At 40.2% G+C, this 23,556-nt stretch overlaps 1 protein-coding gene across 1 annotated transcript; it reads right to left on the reverse strand.

The window, feature by feature from the left end:
• Positions 1–21,670: 21,670 nt before the first annotated feature.
• LOC147381196 (uncharacterized) lies at positions 21,671–22,057 on the reverse strand. The gene has a single exon (XM_086430733.1). It carries the CDS (start codon positions 22,055–22,057, stop codon positions 21,671–21,673), a length of 387 nt encoding a protein of 128 aa, XP_086286859.1.
• Positions 22,058–23,556: the final 1,499 nt, after the last annotated feature.

Here is a 23,556-nt window from a genome sequence, read left to right on the forward strand (position 1 = left end):
AGCCGTTGCACATTACAGTTGACTGTAACGGGATGAGGGTACCTCTGGTTTTGATTGATAATGGGAGTGCACTAAACGTTTGTCCGTTGAAAACGGCTACTTGTCTCAGGTTTAAGGCTGAAGATCTCAAACCTACTAATCAAGGTGGTAGAGCCTATGATAACACCAAGAGAGACGTACTGGGAATTTTGCACCTTCGCTTGTCCACAGGCATAGCTGAATTTCCTATGGAATTTCAGGTCATTGACATCCAGTCTTCTTTCAATTTACTGTTAGGGAGACCATGGTTACACCAGATCAAAGCCATCCCTTCTACGCTACACCAGAAGGTCAAGTTTATCAATGATGGGCTAGTAATTACTCTTCATGGAGATGCTGGAATTATAGGGATCGTAAATAGTACTGAGGCCAAGAATGAGGCACTACTTGAGATTCAGCCAGAACAACAGGGGATAGAACTTAGTGGGTTCGAATTCGAAAAGATATGCTCAGTCCAATGGGATCAAGCCATGAAAGAATATTTTCCAATGGAAAATACCTCTAATTGCTACATGGCCAATATATTCAAGAAAATGAGATTCTTCCCTGGTATGGGCTTAGGTCGCAAGCAGCAAGGTATTAAAGAGGCACCAGTGATTAAAGAGGCCATCGGCACATTCGGACTAGGATATAAGCCTACTAAGGAAGATTGGGCCCAATACTGGAAGACAAAAAGGGATAAGGCCATTGCTAAAAGGCAAAGGCGTACCACAGATCTCATTAAAATGAAGCCCTATCGAAAGACCGTCAATGGTTATTTTGTGAAAGAAGGAGAAGACTTCCGTTACTATGGGTTCCCAGAGCCTTTCATTGATCACATCACAGGTACTCGTCTGCCGGGGTTTGAAATCCTCTTTGGCATGGAATGGCCTGAAAAGGAAGCAAGCACAGAAATTAAGAAGAAGAAAGTTGAAGACTGGCAGCTCGATCTGGACTCCCTCAACATCGATCAGCTATTCATTGAAGATCATAGTATCTTAATGTTGTCAATTGAAAAGGGATCCCAAATCCTCAGTCTGTAATCAAACCCGTTGTTGGGTCTCTATCAAATTATCATGTAATCAATCCTGTGTTGCATGTCAAGGCTGGGTCTGTCGGTCCCATTAGTCCTGTTCAGTCTGACATGCCAGTTGAGTCCTTTATTTCTGTTGAGTCGAGTAAGTTAGTTGTTTCTGCTGAGTCTGTTATTTCTAGTGAGTCTATTTTTCCTGCTGAGTCAAGTGAGTCTGTCAAGCCTGCAATGAGTCCTGTTACCCCATCTCTTTTTAATGAAATGAAAGAAATTTTTGATTACCTCGAGCGCAATAATAATATAACTAATAATCTGACTTCGGAGGGAGAGTCTTCTGACGAAGAACCTCCCCCTGAAATAATCAAATTACTTGAACAAGAAGAGGAACGTCAGGCTCAACCTCTAATAGAGGAAGTAGAGGTTATCAACCTCAGAACAAAAGAAAGTCCTCAAGAAATTCGGATAGGGGTCACTTTATCTCCCGATGAACGTAAAAGGATAGTAGATTTACTCAGAAAGTTCAAAGACGTATTCGCGTGGTCTTACGAGGATATGCCGGGGGTAAGCACAGATATTGTCCAACATCAGATTCCGTTATATCCTGATGCTCGACCAATCAAACAAAAACTTCGACGTATGAAGCCGGAATGGACTTTGAAAATCAAAGAAGAAGTTACGAAGCAGATTAACGCTGGATTTTTGGAAGTAGTAGAATACCCTGAGTGGATTGCTAATGTCATCCCAGTACCGAAAAAGGATGGAAAAGTCAGGATGTGTGTGGATTTTAGAGACCTAAACAAAGTAAGCCCAAAGGATAGTTTCCCTTTACCACACATAGATGTTCTAGTGGATAGTACAGCAGGACACGCGTTGTTGTCCTTCATGGATGGATTTTCAGGGTACAATCAGATAAAAATGGACCCTCGAGATATGCAAAAAACTTCATTCATCACACAATGGGGGACCTTCTGCTACAAGGTCATGCCTTTTGGTTTGAAGAACGCTGGAGCTACCTATCAAAGAACAGCCACGACTTTACTACATGACATGATACACAAGGAGGTCGAAGTCTATGTAAATGATATGATAGTCAAATCCAAAGAACGACTAGGGCATGTTACTGCATTAGAAAAATTTCTCACAAGGATTCAAAAGTACCAACTCCGCCTCAACCCACAGAAATGTATATTTGGAGTAACTTCTGGAAAACTATTGGGATTTGTGGTTAGTCAGAGAGGGATCGAAGTAGACCCTGTGAAGATTAAAGCTATCCAAGAGATGCCATCACCCGAGACTGAAAAGCAGATTCGAGGTTTTCTGGGAAGAATCCAGTATGTTAACAGATTCATCACTCAACTCACCAACGTCTACGAACCTATTTTCAAGCTTCTCAAGAAGAATGAACCGACAGTTTGGAATGAGCAATGTCAAAAGGCTTTTGACCAAGTCAAGGAGTATCTCTTAAACCCACCTATTTTGGTCCCACCTACACCGGGTGAACCACTTCTTCTTTATCTGTCAGTCACAGAAGAAGCTATGGGATGCATGTTTGCACAGTATGACAAAGATACTCGCAAAGAGAGGGCTATATACTACATCAGTAAAAAAATGTTAGAATATGAACGAAAGTATTCATCTCTCGAGAAAACTTGCTTAGCATTGGTATGGGCTACTCAGAGACTCCGGCACTATATGCTGTCTCATTCAATTATCCTATTATCTCGGATGGATCCTCTCAAGTATCTTTTTGAGAAGCCGGCGTTGACAGGGAGAATCGCGCGATGGTTATTGTTGCTATCAGAGTTTGACATCACGCATGTTACACAGAAATCCATCAAGAAGAGAGCTGTAGCAGAATACTTGACAGATCACCCTGTAGTAGAAGGAATAAGGCCTGTCGATCAATTCCCAGATGAGAACATCTTGCACATTAAAGAAGAACCGTAGAACCAAACATGGCAGTTATACTTTGATGGAGCCGCCAATCAAAATGGATATGGAATAGGGGCAATCTTGTTTTCTACGGAAGGATGTCACATTCCTATTGCTATTAAATTAGCCTTTTCGAACACTAATAACACAATTGAGTATGAGGCATGCATCGCGGGGGCTCGAAGTTGCTTTGAACTTGGGCATTACAGAAATTGAGGTTTTTGGGGATTCAGCCTTGGTCATACATCAGTCATTAGAAGAATGGAAGACTAGGGATAAAAAGTTGAAACCTTATCATGAGTATTTATTAAACTTAGTCAGTAAGTTTAAATCTATCCTGTTCCAGCACTTGTCAAGGGAAGATAACAGATTTGCTGACTCCTTAGCAACTTTATCTTCAATGATCCATTTACCCCCTGGCATGGAATTGAGACCGATCATTGTTGAAGTCAAAGACAAACCTGCATACTACCATCAGATCAACATTGCTACTCGACTACCCGATGGAAAGCCATGGTACACAGACATAAAGAGAGTGTTGGAAAAACAAGAATTCCCGGAAGAAGCACAAACCCTACTAAGATTAGCATCTCAATTTATCTTGTGCGCAGGAAGTTTATACAAAAGGTCTTATGATGGGATTCACTTGTCGTGTGTTGATGAAGATCAAGCTGAACAGATAATGATTGAACTACATTCAGGAGAATGTGGCCCTCACATGAGCGGGAAAATGTTAACTAAGAAAATTATGAGACAAGGATACTATTGGCCCACGATGGAAACAGATTGTACTCACATGGTCATAACCTGTCATAAGTGCCAAATACATGCGAACCTTATACATGTGCCGCCATCTCAATTAGTAGGTCTGACTTCACCATGGCCATTCTCAGTCTGGGGAATTGACATTATTGGTAAAATATCACCTAAGGCATCAAACGGGCATGAATACATTCTGGTTGCCATCGATTATTTTACCAAATGGGTCGAAGCTGCCTCTTATGCTGTCCTCACTGCGTCTCGAGTTGCAAAGTTTATTCAAAACGAACATCATCAGTCGATACGGGGTACCTTCGGAGTTGATATCCGATAACGGGTCACACTTCAAAGCCAAGGTTATCAAATTGTGTTCAAAGTTCAAAATCTCACACCATAAATCATCTCCTTACCGCCCTCAGACTAATGGAGCAGTCGAAGCAGCTAATAAGAATATTAAGACCATCCTCAGAAAAATGTGTCAATCACATCGAGATTGGTCGGAAAAACTATCATTTGCGTTATGGGCATATCGAACCTCAATTCAATCCTCTACTGGAGCTACTCCCTACTCCTTCGTGTATGGAATGGAAGCAATCTTGCCAATTGAAATGGAGATTCCATCTCTCAGGGTCTTGTTAGAAAGTCAGTTGTCAGAATCAGATTGGGTTCGTCAACGGTATGAAGAGTTGAATTTGATCGAGGAAAAACGACTAAGAGCGTTGTATCATGTGCAAGCTTATCAAAGAAGAGTAGCCCGTGCGTTTGACAAAAAGATCAAGGCCCATCACTTACAAGTCAGGGACTTAGTACTCAAAGAGAATCGGGCACCTATCTTTGACCCTAGAGGGAAGTTCAAACCAAATTGGGGAGGTCCGTTCATCGTCAAGGAAATAATTCCAAGAAAAGCTGTCAGGCTTCAAGATCATGATGGAATCGAATTACTAGAATCAACCAACCTTGACCAAATCAAACGGTACTACATTTAAGAAGGCCATCTTTGGCTGAATCAATCCTCATATTACCCAGTCACCCAGTTCAACATATCCTACGTTTTCGTCTAATCAAAAAATTCTAGGGTACGTAGGCAACCTGAGAAGTTACTTCAGGTCCGACCACATCAAAATAAAAATATATATTTCCCACACAATAAAAAAATTCAAAAGAAAAGAAATATCATCCAAAATGGGGAGAAAATTTAAGAAAAAGAAATAATTTAAAAGGAAATGCCATACAAGGGGCATTTGATTTTTTGAGCCTCAAAATTCCTTTCTTTTATACCCAGTCCTAAGCCTACCATGAAAGTCCTCCTAAGTACTAGGCAAAAAGTCAAGGAAGATAGCAAAGCATGATCAGACAACAACTCCAGAAGTTCAGAGAGAGAAGAAAAAGATAAAAAAAAAATGAAAAGGTCTGCTAAGTTGAAAACCCGAAAAGGGCGACTTAGGAAAATATTAAGGCAAGCTCGCCAGGTTGAAAATCTAAAAGGAGAACTTTGGCAACAATCAGAGCCAAGGAAAAAAGAAAAGCTCGCTAGATTGAAAACCTGAAAAGGCGATCTAGGCAAAAGTTAGAGCAACAAAGAAAAAATAGAAGAAGATCCCAAGCTGATAGTAGTCCGAGCCGAAACAGCAGAAGTCCGAATAATCAAGTCCAATACTTAGTTTAAACCAGGCATAGACTCAGAAGCCACAAGTATCTTATCTACGATCGATCTGAAAATTTTTACTTCCCCAAGTGAACCAAGGGAGATAAGGGTGAATTCTGTGATGAGTCTCGAAAGGAAATAATTTTGTACTCTTGAGCCTGACTCAAAACCTTCAATGAAATTAATCAAAATTAAAAGTTGAGTCTTTATTGCGCTTGTGGTAATCAATTATTTCAAACCTTCATACAAGGGGCATTTTCTTTCTTTTTTAATGTAACTTTTCCCCCTTATACTAGGGGCATTTTTTTATAATGTGTTCAATTATTTTTAAAGCCATGTTCATTGTCAAACTAGGGGCGTTTTGTTTTTTAGCAATGTTAATCCTAAAAGATAATGAGAAGCCCAAATTTAAGGTTACCCTCTTGATAACAGTTTTTCGAAAAATCCTTGAGGTTCAAAAGAAATAAAAACTCAGGTTTAAAAAATAAAAAATAAAAAACTTTTTGAGGTTCAAACAAAAGCATATTGGATCTCACATAGGAGATATAGCATTCTTTTGGTCTCCAGATTCTTTTCCAGATCCAATCATTCTTAGATTCGATCATTTCTCTTCCAGATTCATTATCTTTCAGATTGATTCATTCTCCGATTCATTCCAATCAGTCTTCTCCAAGATTCATTCATTCTTTCTCAAAATTCCTTCATTCCTCTACCAGTTTTGCTCAGTTTCCGCCAAGGGTTATCTTGGATTTTGCTCAGTTGCCGCCAAGGGTTATCTTGGATTATGCCTAGTTACCGCCGAGGATTTTCTCGGAACTATACTCAGATGCCGCCGAGGGTTTTCTCGAAACTATGCTCAGATGCCGCCGAGGGTTTTCTCGGAATTATGCTCAGATGCCGCCGAGGATTTTCTCGGAATTATCTCGGAACTATGCTCAGTTACCGTCGAGGGTTTTCTCGGAATTATGCTCAGTTACCACCGAGGGTTTTCTCGGAACTATGCTCAGTTACCGCCGAGGATTTTTTCGGAATTATTCTCAGATGCCGTCGAGGGTTTTCTCGGAACTATGCTTAGATGCCACCGAAGGTTTTCTCGGAACTATGCTCAGTCGCCGCCGAGGGTTTTCTCGGAACTATGCTCTGATGCCGCCGAGGGTTTTCTCGAAATTATTCTCAGATGCCGCTGAGGGTTTTCTCGGAACTATGCTCACTTACCGCCGAGGGTATTCTCGAAATTATGCTCAGTTACCGCCGAGTTTTCTCGGAATTATGCTCAGTTTATATTCAAATTATGCTCAGTTTATACTCAAATTATGCTAAAATTATACTCAGTTTCACACAGTGCACACACTTGCACATTTGCACTTTTTAGTAAAGGAGAATTTTCTAAAATTCAAGGATTTGACACTGTCAGTGAGAGTTTGCGCTCAAGGACCTGACAACCTTTTAATTCGAGGAGAGCTTTACCCTCAAGGATCCGAACACCTTGACGAATTGCTAAATCAGGCTGCAAAATGAACTGTCACTAGCTTTGGCATTCAGATATCGCACTATCTACCAAAATAGATTTGCTATCTAGTTTGCTTCAATCCTCTGCCAAAGAGGGGCATCTGCAGACACCCCATTTTTGCATTCGCCTGATTAATCAACTCGTCAACCCGATTGCAATGATTCCCAATGATGGATGTTATTTCTATTACTTTATTTTGTTACCAGATATGTTTAAGAAATCCGGATGAGGTATCTCGAACTGACAAAACCTTAGAAATCACGCTATGCTAGGAAAACACAACCCCAGAAACGTAGAAATCATCATATTGCAGACCAAAAAGAAGCTTCACGATAAAAATCATTAAAAATGACCAAATTACCAAAATACCTCTAACATCAAAACAATCTTAGAGCCTACGTTACGCTTAGGAAAACTCCCTCAAACACATAAAACAACAAATCGAAACTAAATAAATTATTTCACTAATTTTAACAAAATTCGACAAAATTATGAAAATGCCCCTCATAAAGTTCATGACCATTTCACACAAAAAAGTCCATTGAATTCCTTAGGAAAAATCGATTCTAAAACATCCTAGAACATTAAAAACCGACTTAAAATGTGAAAAGTCTTCTCCGGGGGCCAAAAACAATAATTTCACAATTTTCATAATTAAAAATTTTGAAATTAATAAATAAAATATTAAATAATTAAAGTGAAACATTAATTAAATTAATTTAAAATTTTGAATTAAAAAAATCGATCAATCGGATTTTCAAGTAAATTTGTTGAGGGTTCGTGAGATAGATATTTCTTAAAGACCCCTCCATTTGGGGGTCCAAAAATTAAAGATATAATAGAGGAGAGTTCTCCAAAAATTTAAAGTCAGCTAAGAAAGACTAAAGTCAAGGTATTAAAGTCAATCAAGTGAGACTAAAGTCAAAATTAAAGTCAATTAAGCAAGACTAAAGTCAAAATATTAATAGTCAATCAATTAAGACTAAAGTCAAAATATTAAAGTCAATCAAATAAGACCAAAAGTCAAAATTATAATAGAATTCTAATTAAATAATAACTCAATCTAATAGAGTTCTAATTAAAAAATAATTCTACCTAAAACAATTCTAATTAAAACACAATTCTACCTAAAATAAGTCTAACTAAAACACAACTCTAATTAAAAGAACTCTAATTAAACACTAACTCTATCAAAATCAACCTCTAAAAAAATCTATAAATAAAGGTGCTCACACCCTATTTTCGTATCAAATCATAAACCCTAAGAGAAATAGGTCTAAAAGCCCCCATAGCCTCCCATAAACCCTAGTTTTGGAGCCCCAACTCCTTACCTAACATCCCTTCTTTGATTTTTGCCTAAGAAACGCCTAAAAGCCTTCCAAAAACATCCCAAAATCCACAACAAACTTGAAGAATTCAGATCCAAGAAAGTAGAGATACCTTGCCTCGGAGATCAAAAATCAAATCCGGAGATAGAGCGAAGCAAGGAGTACGGTACAAGGAGTAATTTTTGTCAGATCTGAGGGAACAAAGTATTTTCTATCGGAAAAGTATAACTTTTTTTTATTTATTTATTATTATCTAGGTCTTTAGCAATGTAATTTATTTGGGAAGTTAGTAAAGACCGGCTTTGGCCGGGCAGGGTTGGTGCCTAACACCTTCCAACCCCGTAACATGATCCCCGGATTCAGTTTTTTCTATTTTAGATTAGTCCTTTATCTATTTAGAGTCATTGATCGGTTCCTAAACCGTAATAACTAAGTGACGACTCCCAAACCTCAAGGGTCAAAAGCGGATCTACGTACCCCGCGGATCGAGGACGCTTTCAGTGTTGTGTTATTAATTTTACCTCTGTCCATCTATTTATAGAGATGAAACTCTATGATCCCTTTAGATGTTATTACCGATTTTATCCTAATACAATTTAGAAGGAGATCATAATTGGTGATTTTGGAACGTATCTAGTCAATATCCCATCCTCATACATTCATTCTCCCTTGAGACTTTCCCTCACTAAGATTTTAATTAATTTTGATATAATTCCTAATTTTTAGGGATTTTGGCAGATTGAACAGCTCTACCATGCATCCTTGACCCAATATTTCCTTAACCAACCAAGACCTGAATCCATCGTTGGTTTGTGACTGAGCCACCGAGCTTACCCTTAGACAAGTTGGCTCGAATCTTTGTATCTAATTTGAATCCCTAGGTGCCATGTGTCACCCCTTGGTATCCAACAAAAAACATCCTCTACAATACCCATTCTCGGGGGGTTTGGACTTTTAATCCAAGCGCCTGAGAATAAATGAACGGTACCATATGACATGTGGCCGCATACCTCATAAATTCTCATTTCGAGGTCTAAGATTTGTTTAGTCAATGTCTATGCCATGCGTTATCTGCCTATTTTACCTTCCAAAGTGTGATGATTATAATTACCTTGGTTATTTGAATCATTGGTTTTGTTACATGCCTCGAGATATTTTTCTTTTACAAATACATTGTCTATTCCCTTATTTTTTGTTATTTTCCGCTTATCGATTGGACTTGGTGTCATCATGAACATAAACTCCTAAGCCAATAGATATAACCCCCTATGGTCGGCCTTAGAACAAAAAATCAATTAAACTCATTCCCAATGGTTGGAATTGGCTTCTTTACAAACCAATAAATATTAAAAACAATGATGAATTAGCCCGACCTTCATTGGTCGGACTTGGTACTCTCATGAACCAAGTTTTTATTAACGAAGAACCGATCCCCAATGTTCGGGCTTGGTTCCTTTTACGGGCCAAGACTTCCACTGTGTGTCGACCTTTTACGGTCATGCTTGGCGCACGTAATAAGCCAAGGCTTTTCAAACCCCCAAATAGTCGGGCTTGGGTCTCATAATGAGCCAAGGCTTTCGCTGTAAGCCGACCTCTTTATGGTCGGACTTCGTTCCCGTAATGAGCCAAGGCTTTCCCAACCCCCAAATGGTTAGGCTTGGCTTCTGCAATGAGCTAAGACTTTTCAATCCCAAACGGTCGGGTTTGATTCGTGTAATTAGTCGAGGCTTGCCAACTCCAAACAGTCGGACTTAGTTTTAGTAATGAGCTAAGGTTTGCCAACCCCAAACAATCGGGCTTAGCTCCCGCAATAGGTCAAGGATTTCCAACCCTAAACGATTAGGCTAGATTCCTGTAATAAGCCAAGACTTTTCAACCCCAAACAGTCGAGCTTGGCTCCCGTAATGAGCCAAGACTTTCCAACCCCAAACGGTTGGGCTTGACTTTCAAAATGAGCCAAGACTTGCCAACGCAAACGATTGGGCTTGTCTTCCGTAATAAGCCAAGACTTTTCAACCCCAAATGGTCGGACTTTACTCCCGCAACGTGTTAAGACTTACCAATCCCAAACGATTGGGTTTGGTTCCTACAATGAGCCAAGACTTGCCAACTCCAAACGGTCAGGTTTGACTCCTGCAATAAGCCAAGACTTTCTAACCCAAATAGTTGGGCTTGGTCCCTTCAATGAGCCAATATTTTCATTATAAGTCGACTCCTTAGAGTCGAGTTTTGCGCTAAGTGGTCTTGCACGACTGACTTAGGATGTGGATTGGACTTCTCATATGAGTCGGGTTGTGCTAAGTCTCGCACGACTGATTTAGGAACTTTTTCCACCTAATTCATGGTCTTGAGCAAATGAATGCTCGGTTAGATGAGGGTCTATAGCTCAGACTACCTGACATTATGACTCAATTCGCCATGAAAAGGTACCCCAAAAAATAAGGTTTTTTCTACTTAACCAAGAGGAGAGGGAAGCCGTCCTTATTCGAGCTCCCCGACTTGGACAAGGAATGGTTCTTATTCTCGATTAAGTTATCCGGTTGGTAAGAAAGCGCTCTAGGAGACGAGCTTCCCCCTCTCGCCTACAACTCATTTAATCACTAAGGTGAGTTTGTTCGCTTTTTTCATCTTTCGAGCTTTATAAGACTCCATGGAATTCTAAATTTCATGTTTCTCATTGATGTAGGCCTGAGGAAAGACAACGGTGCCGGAGACTAGATAATTATTACTCATCTATTGTCGAATTCAGAGTTATACTACCACGCCACAGAGTCTTTTCTTCCATCCAGTCGTCCTAAATGCTCAATCATCGACCCCCAGTCCTCAGATGACAATGACATGACTCTTCGATCAAATCGTCCAACTCCCACTCTCGACTCCGACTCCGAAGACGAAGTGATAGAAGTTCTTCCATCCCTCCCTAGGGATGAAGATGACCAGCCCTTGTTGAAAAGGCTCAAGAGGGGGATCGACCCCCATCCTCTGAAGGCGGTCCCAATTTTGACATGTCTTCCTCCATTGCTACCCCTCTTCCTCATCTTGTTAAGTCTCAGGCCTCGACCTCTACGGTTAGGTTAGGACAAAGAGAGAATGACTCCACCCCTTCTTCATGGATGGTCAACGTAGTTGTGGGCGGCCAACCAGTTACTGAACAAGACTTCCCGTTATCCAACAAGATTTTTTAATGACATTTTTCAAGCCCTATCTATGGTAAGCATTCTTGATTTTCTTTCGATTTTTCTTATTTCTTTATCCTTATCTTTAACACTTCATTAATTTTTCAAGTGCAACATGTCGTGGCTAAACTTGGTCAATCACGAGATTCGACTTTAACCAACTGCGACAAGGCTAAAAGGCAGGTGAAGAAGCTCAAATTGATAGGGATGCTGCTGTGACAAATTTCGTAAGGCCCCAAGCATGATCAATTTTCAATGAATTGATGTAGATGATGGTATGGAGGAAGTGAACATGATAGATACGCTAGTCAATCAAACGTATCAAGAATTAGGGTACTCTGATCCCCTAACGAAATGTTTGGCTCACTTTGGCCTTGACTTGGACGTAGAAGAGTCTATAAGCGAAGTCAATGCTTTGCTTGAATCCGTTCCACTCTTAGATTCTGTGCGGTGGCACGCAAAAGCTGAAAGTCTTCCTGTGCGCACATCCAATCTTGTTCCTTCTCATGTCGAGCCTCCAAAAATTGAACTCAAGTCTCTTCCAGAGACCTTGAGATATGCATTTCTTGGCAAGAATCAAACCTTGCCTGTGATCATTTCCTCTCACCTCAATGAAGTCCAAGAGGGAAAGTTGTTAGGAGTATTAAGGGAACATCAAGAAGCTATGGGTTGGAGCATAGCTGACATCAAGGAATTAGTCCATCTGTGGTGATGCACCACATTCGTTTAGAGGATTTTGCTAAACCTTCCTTAGAACCTCAGAGACGACTAAATCCTATCATGAAAGACGTGGTTCGGATGGAAGTGATGAAATTGCTAGATGCGGGTATTATCTATCCTATCTCTGACAGTCGTTGGGTGAGTCCTATACAAGTAGTTCCTAAGAAGTCTGGTATCACTGTGGTAGTGAACCAAGACAATGAATTAATCCCCACTCGAGTCCAAAATGGATGGAGAGTATGTATTGACTATAGGAAACTCAACTCGATGACTCCTAAGGATCATTTCCCCTTACCTTTCATTGATCAAATGTTAGAGCGTCTGGCAGGACATTCTTACTATTGCTTCTTAGATGGTTATTCCGGGTACAACCAGATACCCGTTACTCCAATCGATCAAGAGAAAACAACTTTCACCTGCCCTTTCGGAACTTTCGCGTATCGTCGCATGCCTTTTGGATTGTGCAATGCACCCGCTACTTTTCAACGGTGCATGATGAGTATATTTTCCGATATGCTAGAAAAATATCTCGAAGTATTCATGGATGATTTTTCAGTTTTTGGATCAAGTTTTGAGGAATGTCTTCATCACTTGACTTTGGTCCTTGTACGTTGCAAAGAGGTCAATCTAGTCCTCAATTGGGAAAAATGCCATTTCATGGTAACATCGGGGATTGTGCTAGGGCACATTGTTTCTGCTAAGGGGATTGAGGTAGATAAGGCAAAGGTAGGTCTAATTGAAAAATTACCACCTCCTAGAACGGTCAAAGAAATTAGGTCATTCCTAGGCCATGCGGGTTTTTATCGTAGATTCATTAAAGATTTCGGGAAAATCTCGAAGCCTTTATGTGAGCTATTGGGAAAGGATGTTCCTTTCGACTTTTCAGAGTCATGTCTCTCTGCGTTCAACAAGCTCAATCCGAGTTAACCTCGGCACCCATTATTCAACCTCCAAACTGGAGCATTCCATTCGAAGTTATGTGCGACGCTTCAGATTATGCAATAGGCGCTGTTTTGGGTCAGCGAATTGAAAAACAACCTCATGTTATCCAATATGCTAGTAAAACCCTAAACGATGCTCAGCTTAATTACTCTACAACAGAGAAGGAAATGCTAGCAGTGGTCTATGCCATTGAAAAATTCCGCCCCTACCTCATAGGATCTAAAGTCGTGATCTACACAGACCACGCAGCATTGAAGTACCTTCTATCAAAGAAAGATGCTAAAGCAAGGTTAATCCGTTGGATTCTACTTCTACAAGAGTTTGATCTCGAGATCCGAGATAAAAAAGGGGCAGAAAATGTCGTAGCTGATCACTTGTCTAGGATAGTTAACAAGCCATCCGAGGAATCCTTACCCATCTCTGAATCCTTTCCCGATGAGCAACTTATGCAAATCTCTCAAGCCAATGTTCCATGGTATGCGGACATTGTCAACTACCTAGTTACAGGTCAATTCCCAATCGAAATGACTAGTCAAGAGAAACTTCGTCTTCTGTCAAAAACAAAATGGTATTTCTGGGATGAGCCATACTTATTTAAGTATTGTCCTGATCAAATCATTAGACGTTGTATTCCAACCTGTGAGCAAGTCAGTATCCTAGAGTTTTGCCATAATCATGCCTGCGGAGGACACTTCAGTGGTAAGAAAACCGCCATGAAAATCCTACAATGCGGTTTTTTCTGGCCTAGTATTTTTCGTGATGCCCACGAGTTTAGCAAATCTTGTGATAGATGTCAGAGATTAGGAAAAATCTCTAAGAGAAATGAAATGCCTCAAAATCCTATACTGATCATCGAATTTTTGACGTGTGGGGTATAGACTTCATGGGACCTTTTCCTATCTCCCAGGGTTATCAATACATCCTAGTTGCCGTTGACTATGTGTCAAAATGGGTCGAAGCTGTGGCATGTAGAACTAACGATCACAAGGTTGTGATAAAATTCATCAAGGAGACGATTTTTTCAAGATTTGGTACTCCGCGAGCTATCATAAGTGATGGTGGCTCGCATTTTTGCAACAAGATCTTTGCTGCGTTGATGAAGAAATACCTCATAACGCATAAGGTTGCCACACCTTACCACCCACAAACAAGTGGACAAGTGGAGATTTCTAACAGGGAAATAAAGACTATCTTAGAAAAAACAGTCAATCCTTCAAGGAAAGATTGGTCTTTGAGATTGAGTGATTCACTCTGGGCCTATAGGACTGCATTCAAGACACCCATAGGGATGTCTCCCTACCGGTTAGTTTTTGGCAAGGCCTGCCATCTCCCTGTAGAACTAGAACATCGTGCATATTGGGCGATCAAACGCCTCAACTTTGATTTTGATAAAGCCGGTGAGAAGCGAAAGTTACAACTAGACGAGTTAGAAGAGATTAGAAATGACTCGTATGATTGTGCCAAAAGGTACAAAGAGCGTACCAAATTCTTTCACGATAGGCACATTCTTAGGAGGAATTTCATTCCTAATCAAAAAGTTTTGTTGTATGATAATAGACTCCACCTTTTTCCTGGAAAACTTAAGTCTCGATGGACTGGCCCATATATTATCCAAACAGTTTACCCCCATGGTGCTGTTGAAGTCCTTAATCCTAAGGACGGATCCACTTTCAAAGTGAATGGCCAACGTCTCAAACCGTTTCTCGAGTATGTTCCGCAGGAGGAAGTTCTTTTTCTCGATGATCCCGTCTATCAAAATTAACTATGTTTTCGTCTAGCTAAAGACGTTAAACTTAGCGCTTCTGGGAGGCAATCCATGCACTTCAAGGGACATTGTGTTAAATATCAACAGGACTATAAGGTCTTTCTCAGGTGCTATCTAACCCACTTCATTTCATTTTGTCAATTTCAATTTTACCTTTGCATGTATTTGTTGAAATATTGAGGACAATATAATGTTTAAGTTTGGGGGTGTATGGGTTGGATTTCCACTTATTATTTTCTTCTTTTATACAAAAAAAAAAAAAAAAAAAATTGAAAAATATTTGGTTGGCAACTTTGTTGTATTTTTCTCAAAGTCTTAGCTTGTATCTTTTAAGCACTTAGTGAAAATATTTAATCAGTCTTTCATTGGAAGCTATGATCTGGAGTCCCCATTTATGTTTCTCTTAGGCAAAAATTAGAGCAAAGTTATCTTTTGGTTTATAGTCACTTCTAATAAGGTTACCAAGAGTCTAGATTGTATTAAAAGAGCTTGTTACCTTCTTTCTACCTAGAGTTTAAGGAAAAACTAGGTTTGATGAACTTTGACTTCCTTGTTCAATTGGTTGGTTGATTAGAAGAAAAACAGAACTGGATTGTATACACCTTGTACAGCAACCATTGAATTAGACTGGGTACCTTGAAAAGGGCTACCTACTTTTCTTAGAAAAATAGTGAAGAAGTAATAAAAAAAAAAAAAAAAAGAAAAAAAAAAAAAAAGAGAAAAAGTTAAAGATCCAAAAGTTTATGTAAAGTTTTAGTAGGGTGAAAGCCATCAAGTGTAAAAATGTGAGTATACTGGAATATCACAGATAAAGCCCCTTAGAGGTATTAAAGTGAATATCCACACTTCTCACTACCCCAGACAGGATGCTAAGTTTAGAATTAAACCCTAAGTTACTCCAGTTATTCTTGAGTAGTTAGAAGGTTGAAACTCATTTTGAGAATCGAATCTCTTAAATTTCTAAGTTAGAATCACTATCGCTCAAAGGTCAATTTAAGTCTAAGTTTTGTCGTAGAGAAATAAGGGTTGGGACTCTATACCAAGCAGTACTTCTAATTGATTGACAAAATAAAATAAAAAAAAGACTTGTGCTTTTCAATATAAGTTTTGATTTTGACTATTTTTACTTCAAAGTTGTTTTCAAATTTTGTGGGTATATTTTCTGCAAACCCTCACGAGTCAAACTCGTCCACTAGGGGTAACCTAGCGGTTCAAGGGCTTGCTGCATTCGCTAAATGCAGTCGAGGTGCCTGCGAAAGTGGCAATTTTATTTTCTAGGGACTAGAAAAAAGTAAGTTTGGGGGTGTGATGAGTGTCTCCAAACACTCAATTATAAGCACATTTTCCGGATATTTATCTTGATTTTTGTACCTATTTCTCTATATTAGGATAATAATCATGATAAGCCTCAAACCACCACGTTGCATGTTAATTAGGCTTAATTATATATAAATAAATTCATTTACTAGATAAATCTAATTACGTGTGTTTCTTGTGCAGAAAATCAACAATTTGGAATCAAAATCTCAAGGCAAAAGCATTTGGGCCCACTTTGGAATGCCCTAACACTTTGGAATGCCCTAATCCTTTGGAATGCCCTAATCCTTAACTCATATTCTCCTCTTTTGTCTTTTTGTGCAAAGAAAAGTGGAGGCTACTTTTAGACTCTTCTACACACATTTTTCTCTATAAATAGAGCCTTCATTTCTAGAGAAAGGGTCCCATCTTGGTTCTCTTATCCAAGACTCCTTTAATCTAAGGCTCTTTGCCTATTCTCTTATTTTTTGTATTTTCATTTTCTAGTTATTTTCTTTTGGTTAACTAGTCTTGTAAGAAGTAGAAGAAGAAGAAGTTGTAATTTTCTCCATGAAATGAAGAAAAGTTCTTTCATCTCTTGTCTTCCCTCTCTTGCAATGACATTAGGCTAAGTTCCCCTCCATTGGAGAGTGGAAAAGTCTAGAGCAAGTTCTTGTGTTATTTCTAATTTTATGCCTTTCTTTTATTTAAAATGCTTATGAATTCTCTTTAAGTTTCTTGCACATTTTATTCTTAATATAGATACTTTATGCTTAGATTAGATCAAGATAAAGTATGCTTAAATTAGATAATTTGTAGTAAGAAGTTCTCAAGAAATTCTACTTTATTTTTGTTCCTTTATTTCATTTTAATTGCAAAACTTTCCGATCTAAGGAGCTAACACCAAGCCCTTATGATTGAGTTATAAAAAGGCTAGAGACTAGAAATTGCTCATTAACATGTTTTAGGTAGATCCACCTCCAATGGTGTTTTAATTCATAAGTTTACTTGCTTTTAATTTCATTTACTTTAGTTTATTTTCTAGCAATTTTACATCTTCTTATAAGTTCAAAAATACAAAGAAAAACAGTTTTAATTCCTTTTAGTTAATTTGAATTTTATCTTCTTAGCTTAGCTCTATTCCTCCTTTCTCTTGGGTTCGATCCCCTACTTGCCCTACAAGTAAAGTAAAACTAAGATTATTATTAACTCCGGTGAGAAGAACAACGATAGTCTCATCACCAAGGACCTAGAGAGGGAAAAGACACTTGAGGCGCAGCTTGCTTCCTCCCAAGCTCCGCTGGATGCCTCGAAAACATCTTGGGAGAAGACTTTTAATAAGCTCAAGGCCAAACTGAAGAAGGTCGAGACATCTAAGAAAAACAATGTTGCACCTCCCAAGCATGACTCCGAACAGACAACCATGCCGACAATTGAGTAAGCTCCCGATGACACCAATGCCTATGTCGAAACTTAGATAGTTTTGTTCTTTCTGCTTTTATTTTCAATCTTATAAATTTTCTTCTATGTATGTAACAAATTTCCTTATCAATGAAAAAAATGGTTTTTGTGCTAATCTTAATTTGTAATTTTTGTTTTCGAGGGAAGGAAACACTCGACACATTTAGTCAAGGATAATGACTTGATCGACCTAACTTACCCATTTAATGCGCTTAGTCTAATTTAATGCCTCGACTCATCAGACCTTATTGTGCCTAGTCAAGAGCCAAGGCTTTTTTTTATTCCAACCCCATGTTGGGCTCGACATCGGTGAAGGGCCAAAGCTTTTCACTATTCCAACACCGTGTTAGACTTGACACCAGTAAAAGGCCAAGGCTTTTCACTAAACCAACTCCTCAGTTGGGCTCAGCACCAATGAAGGGCCAAGGCTTTTTACTAAACCAATTCCTCTGTTGGGCTCGGCACCAATGAAGGGCCAAGGTTTTTCGCTGAACCAACTCCTCAATTGGGTTTGGCACCAGTGAAGGGCCAAGGCTTTTCGCTGAACCAACTCCTTAGTAGGGCTCGGCAACAATGAAGGGCTAAAGCTTCTCGCTATTCCAACTCTATGTTAGGCTAGGTACTAGTGAAAGGCCAAGGCTTTGTTTGAATCAGAGAACGTAATAGAACTTGGAGATAAAAGCTTTATTGATAATATATTTTGAGGTTGAAAGCATTTCATGGTACCTTGATAACATCTCCTATCATCTTTTCTAAATAATACGCTCTTGCCTCCCCGACTTTATGGACGATGTACGATCCTTCCCAATTAGTTCCGAGCTTCCTATTATTAAGTTTTTTTGTGTTAGCGAACACCGTCCTTAATACCATGTCTCCAACCCTAAATCCCTTCTTTTGTACCTTCCTATCGTAAGACCTCTTCAGTTGTTGTTGATACCGTGTAAGTCTCTCTACTATTCTTTTTCGAGTTTCATCCAGCCAATCCAAGTTCCGAGCTAACATTTCTTCTTTCATGCTGGTCCCCGTGACTTGCATCCTGGTGGTGGGGACTTATACCTCGATAGAAATGATGGCCTCTGTCCCATAAGCCAATGCAAAAGGTGTCAGCCCTGTGGACCTCTTGGGTGTTGTTCGTTACGCCCACAACACTTTATGTAGTTCTTCCACCCATCTCCCCTTATGTTCGGCTAGCATTTTCTTCAGGTTGTCGAGTATGGTTTTGTTGAAAGCTTTTGTTTGTCTGTTTCCCTATGGATATCTCGGAGATGACTGGAGTGAACTCTGTAGTATGACTACACTTGGCTTCCCTTGAATTGTGTCCCGTTGTCTAAAATTAGCGCTTAAGGGATTCCAAAGCGAATAATGATATGCTCCCACATGAATTTGATAACATCTTCTTCTCTAATTCAAGTGAGAGGGTACCCTCTACCCACTTGGTGAAGTAAGACGTGGCTACCAAAATAAACAACTTACTCCCCTTTCTTTGAGGCAGGGGTCCAACGATATCCATTCCCTAGATGGAGAACGACTAAGGTGCGTTCATCGGGTGTAGCTTGTTCGCAGGTTGAAGACTCAGATACCCATACTTTTGACACTTATCACACATTTTGACGTACCTCTTACAATCCTCTTGCATCCTCGGCCAGAAGTAACCCTAAGTTATTACTTTGTTCGCGAGTGACCGCTCTCCCGAGTGATTATCGCAAATTTCTTCATGTATTTCTACCATTATAAGCTCGGATTCTTGTGCATTCAGGCATTTCAGAAGGGGTCCCCCAAATGACATTCTGTACAACTCTCCATCGATGAGTGTATACCTGTCGATCTGGTAGAGGCGATTTCTGGCTTCTTTCATATCCTGGGAGAGGATCTTTGTCTGGAGGTATGCTACATATTGTTGAATCCACCCTAGCATCCAGCTAATCTGCTTACATTCCTCCTCCCAATAATCAATGCATGCCTTTTGCAGGTATTCCACTGTATGGCCCTGGTTTTCGAATCTCCGAGCATTGAGGCAATGAACGCTAGCAAATCTGCATGTCTGTCCTCATCCCTTGGGATTCTGTTTATTTTTACCTCGGTGAACAAGCTACACTTTTTGTATCGCTGCCAAGTACTTCGTCATCCGCTCATCCTTAGCCTCATACTTTCTGTTGCATTGATTTGCGACTAGTTGTGAGCTAATAAACACCTCCAATCTGTCAATCTTGATGTCTTTCACCATTTTGAGCCTATTTATAACGACTTCATACTCTGCCTCATTGTTGGAAGTCCCATACCCGAGCTTTAACACTTTCTCAAGTCTGTCATTACTCGAGGTTACCAGTACTATCCCAACACCTGACTCGGAGTAATTTAACGACCCGTCAATGAACATCCTCTACCCTACTTGTTTACTCCATGCATCTACCTCCTCTATCGTTTCATCTTCTCCCTCATCCTCTTTTTAGTCTAGGTCTTCGATCGGAAAGTCTATTAGGAAATTTACCAGCACTTGCCCCTTCAAAGATGTTCATGCCTTGAATTGCAGATCATACTCCCTAAGAGTTACTGCCCAACTGGCCATCCTTCTGGACTTATCCGACCTATACATCATATCTTTCAACGGGTGATTAGTCACTACCCGAATTTGGTGTGACAGAAAATAAGGTCGGAGCTTGTGGGCCGAGGAAACTAGGGACAATCTGACTTTCTCAATCTTCGTATATTTGACCTCTAATGGGCCTAGTGTTTTGCTGATGTAAAAAAATAAGGTACTTTCATCCCAGGTCCACCTTAAATAGGACTAAACTTATCGATAATGTCGTACCTACTAAATAGATCCCCAATTCTTCCCTTTCCTTCAGATTGCTGAGTATGGGTGACTATCCCAAATACCCTTTTAGGTTGTGGAAGGTTGACTCGCATTCTTCAGTCCATGTGAATCCCTTTCCTTTTTTCAACAAGTTGAACAACGGGTGACACCTGTCTGAAACTCGAGATATGAACCTGTTCAGGGTTGCTATTCTACCTGCCAAAGTTTGCACTTGCTTAAGTTTCTTTAGACTTGGAATCTCAATTAAGGATCAAATTTGGTCGGGATTGGCTTCAATGCCTCTCTTGGTGACGATATGCCTAAGGAACTTCCCGGAGGATACCCCGAACACGCATTTCTTCAGATTTAGCTTCATCGAATACCCCTTTAGTCGCTCGAACGTCTCATCGAGGTCCCTTAAGTGATTATCTGCTCTCCTGCTTTTTACTAGCAGGTCATCGATGTACACCTCGACCGTCCTCCCGATCATATCCCTGAACATTTTGGTCACCAGTCTCTGATAGGTCGTCCTTGCATTTTTCAAACCGAATGGCATAACTTTAAAGTAGAACAACCCTTGTTCGGTCATAAAAGACATCCTCTCTTGGTCGAATATCCATCCATGAATGACATTCTCTCATGCCTTACAATGGAATCTACCAGTCTATCAATCCTCGGTAAAGGGAAGCTGTCTTTTGGGCAGGCTTTATTGAGATTAGTGAAATCGATGCATACTATGACCCTCATGTCCTTCTTTGGTACAACGACTACATTTGCTACCCACTCGGGGTATTCGACTTTGTTGATGAACCTTGCTTTCAAGAGCTTGTTAAGTTCTTCATTCACCCCCTACCTCAGGCCCGGCGACAATCTTCTAGGTTTCTACTAAACTGGTCGGAATGCCCTATCAATTTTTTAATGGTGACATACGACGAAGGGGTCCATCCTGGGCATATCTTCAAAAGACCATGCGAATATATCCTTGTTAGCCCTTAACAACTATATCAGCATATCCCGCTCTGGCTACAGCAACGTTGCCCCGATGCTGACAAATTGTTCTTTCTTAGCCCCAAGGTCCACTTGTTCTACTCTCTCGATCGTTGTTATCCGTTCTTCCTGTGGCCCGCACTGTAATTGTTATAATTGCTTCCCTTCAACAAATGGTTATTTCTCTTCTTCTGGGACCCAATTTCATACCTTTCAGGCTTTATTGCCAAGTTAAAACACCTTTGCTCCATTTCTGGTCTCCCTTGATCTCCATCACACTGTCTTTGCCCAGGAAATAGATTATCTAATGGTCGGTTGATGGAACAACTTTCATCTTGTGTATCCATCTTCTCCTAAGAATTGCATTATAAGATGAGTCCGCGTTGATCACTATGAACCTCTTCATAACTACTTTAGCTTCCGTTGTTACAGGGAGCGTAATCTCCCCTACTAAGCTATTGGGAGCCCCGTTGAATCCAAACACAGTAAACTGAGTTGGAAGCAGACTTTCCAACACTCCCACCTTCTTTACTACTTCTAGGAAGAGGATATCCATCGCACTTCCGGCATCTACCAAAATTCTCCTGAGGTCTATATTCTCGACTGAAAGTGCTATGACAAGTGCATCCTGATGAGGCGTGGCTGTCCCTTGTAGGTCGTCTTCAATGAATATTATCACCCGTTCTCCCATGGCTGAGCTTAATTTCCTCACTCTACTGACCTCTGAAGATACCTAATTTACACCGACCTCGTGACGTATCTTCATCACCCTTGCCTTGATTTGATGCATTGATGGTCTCTCTGATTTATGTACCCCTAAGATAGTATGCACTACTCTATCTCCCCATGGTTCGTGTTATCCTTCTCCCCCGATCTGTTGAGGCTGTGGCTTTCGGCTGTCTTCTCTCTGGGTATCTCACCTTCCTCTAGCTACGGAGGCTACATACCTATTATGCTTCCCGTCTTCGATCATATCTTGTATGATATGTCTCAGTCTATAACAATCCTCGATTGGATGATCATTTGCTTGTGGTATTCACAGTACAATTTCCCCGACTTCCCTCAATAATCCTGAGGATGTTGTATGAAGCCAAGGTCACTACGTATGTGCCTCAGTATCATCGACAACTTTTCGTTAAGTAGTGTACACGTCCATCCTCTCTTCTACATTGACTGCTCCTTTGGGTCTCGTCGTCTTTTCCTACTACCCCCCTCTCTTAGCTTGGTAATTGCTTTCCAGGCTTCCTGACCTCCCTTATTGTTAGTGACTGTCTGCGCTCCCTAACCTTTATTCTTTACTGACACCTCCACTAGGATGTATTCGTGTGGGATCAAATTTTATCAGTGACTCATGCAATCTCGTTCTAGGAATGATGGTCGCCACATAAGCTGCGCAAGCGATTGCCTCATCCATACCTTTGACGATTATCGCTTTTGTTCAGAATCGAGTAACAAAAGAACGTATACTTTTACCGACCTCCTACCGTAAGTTGAAAATTGAGTTAACCCCAACTTTCTTCTTACGCAAGTGCACAAACTGCTTGATAAACGTCTCCTTTAACTCAAAGAAATTTACTATTGACTCAACTGGCAGCCTTTGGAACCAAGACATGGCCTCGTGCCTCAAAGTGAACGGGAAGAGTTTGTAGAGTAGAGAATCATCATTTTGGTACAAGACCATTTGACTCCTGTAGTGGAGGACGTGGTCCATAGGGTCCCTCGTCCCATCGTATGTCTCAAACTTCGACAAGTGAAAGGCTCTCAAGGGATCAAAATTCATTACTACTAGTGAGAACGACATTCTCCTAAGTTTTCAAATTGCATTTCGAGCTTTTTATCCAGGGTCCCTTCCTCAACATAGTTCCTCATCCCTTCTCATCAACATCTCTTCAATTTCACCCCTGGTCATTGGATTTCGAGCCTTGAAACTCCCCTACTACATTTTCACCGCTCCAAGTCCACGATTCGATCAACCTCAGTTCTCCCCATTGCACAAAGCGTATGCCTATGAATTTTTTCTCCTTCTAAGCCTTATCATGTCTTTGTTCTCTCACCCAGTCTCTATTTGAGTTCTTCATTTTCCCTCTGTATCATCGTAATCTCATCGTTCTGCTTCTCCAACCCCCTGTGCATCTCCTCCCTCATTTCTGTTAATAAATGATACATTGCAAGCATTGGATCCTACGGTGA

Source organism: Akebia trifoliata, unplaced genomic scaffold (genome assembly GCF_017979445.1).
Source record: "Akebia trifoliata isolate Shusen 1 unplaced genomic scaffold, ASM1797944v1 Contig00653, whole genome shotgun sequence".
NCBI classification, from domain to species: Eukaryota; Viridiplantae; Streptophyta; class Magnoliopsida; order Ranunculales; family Lardizabalaceae; genus Akebia; species Akebia trifoliata.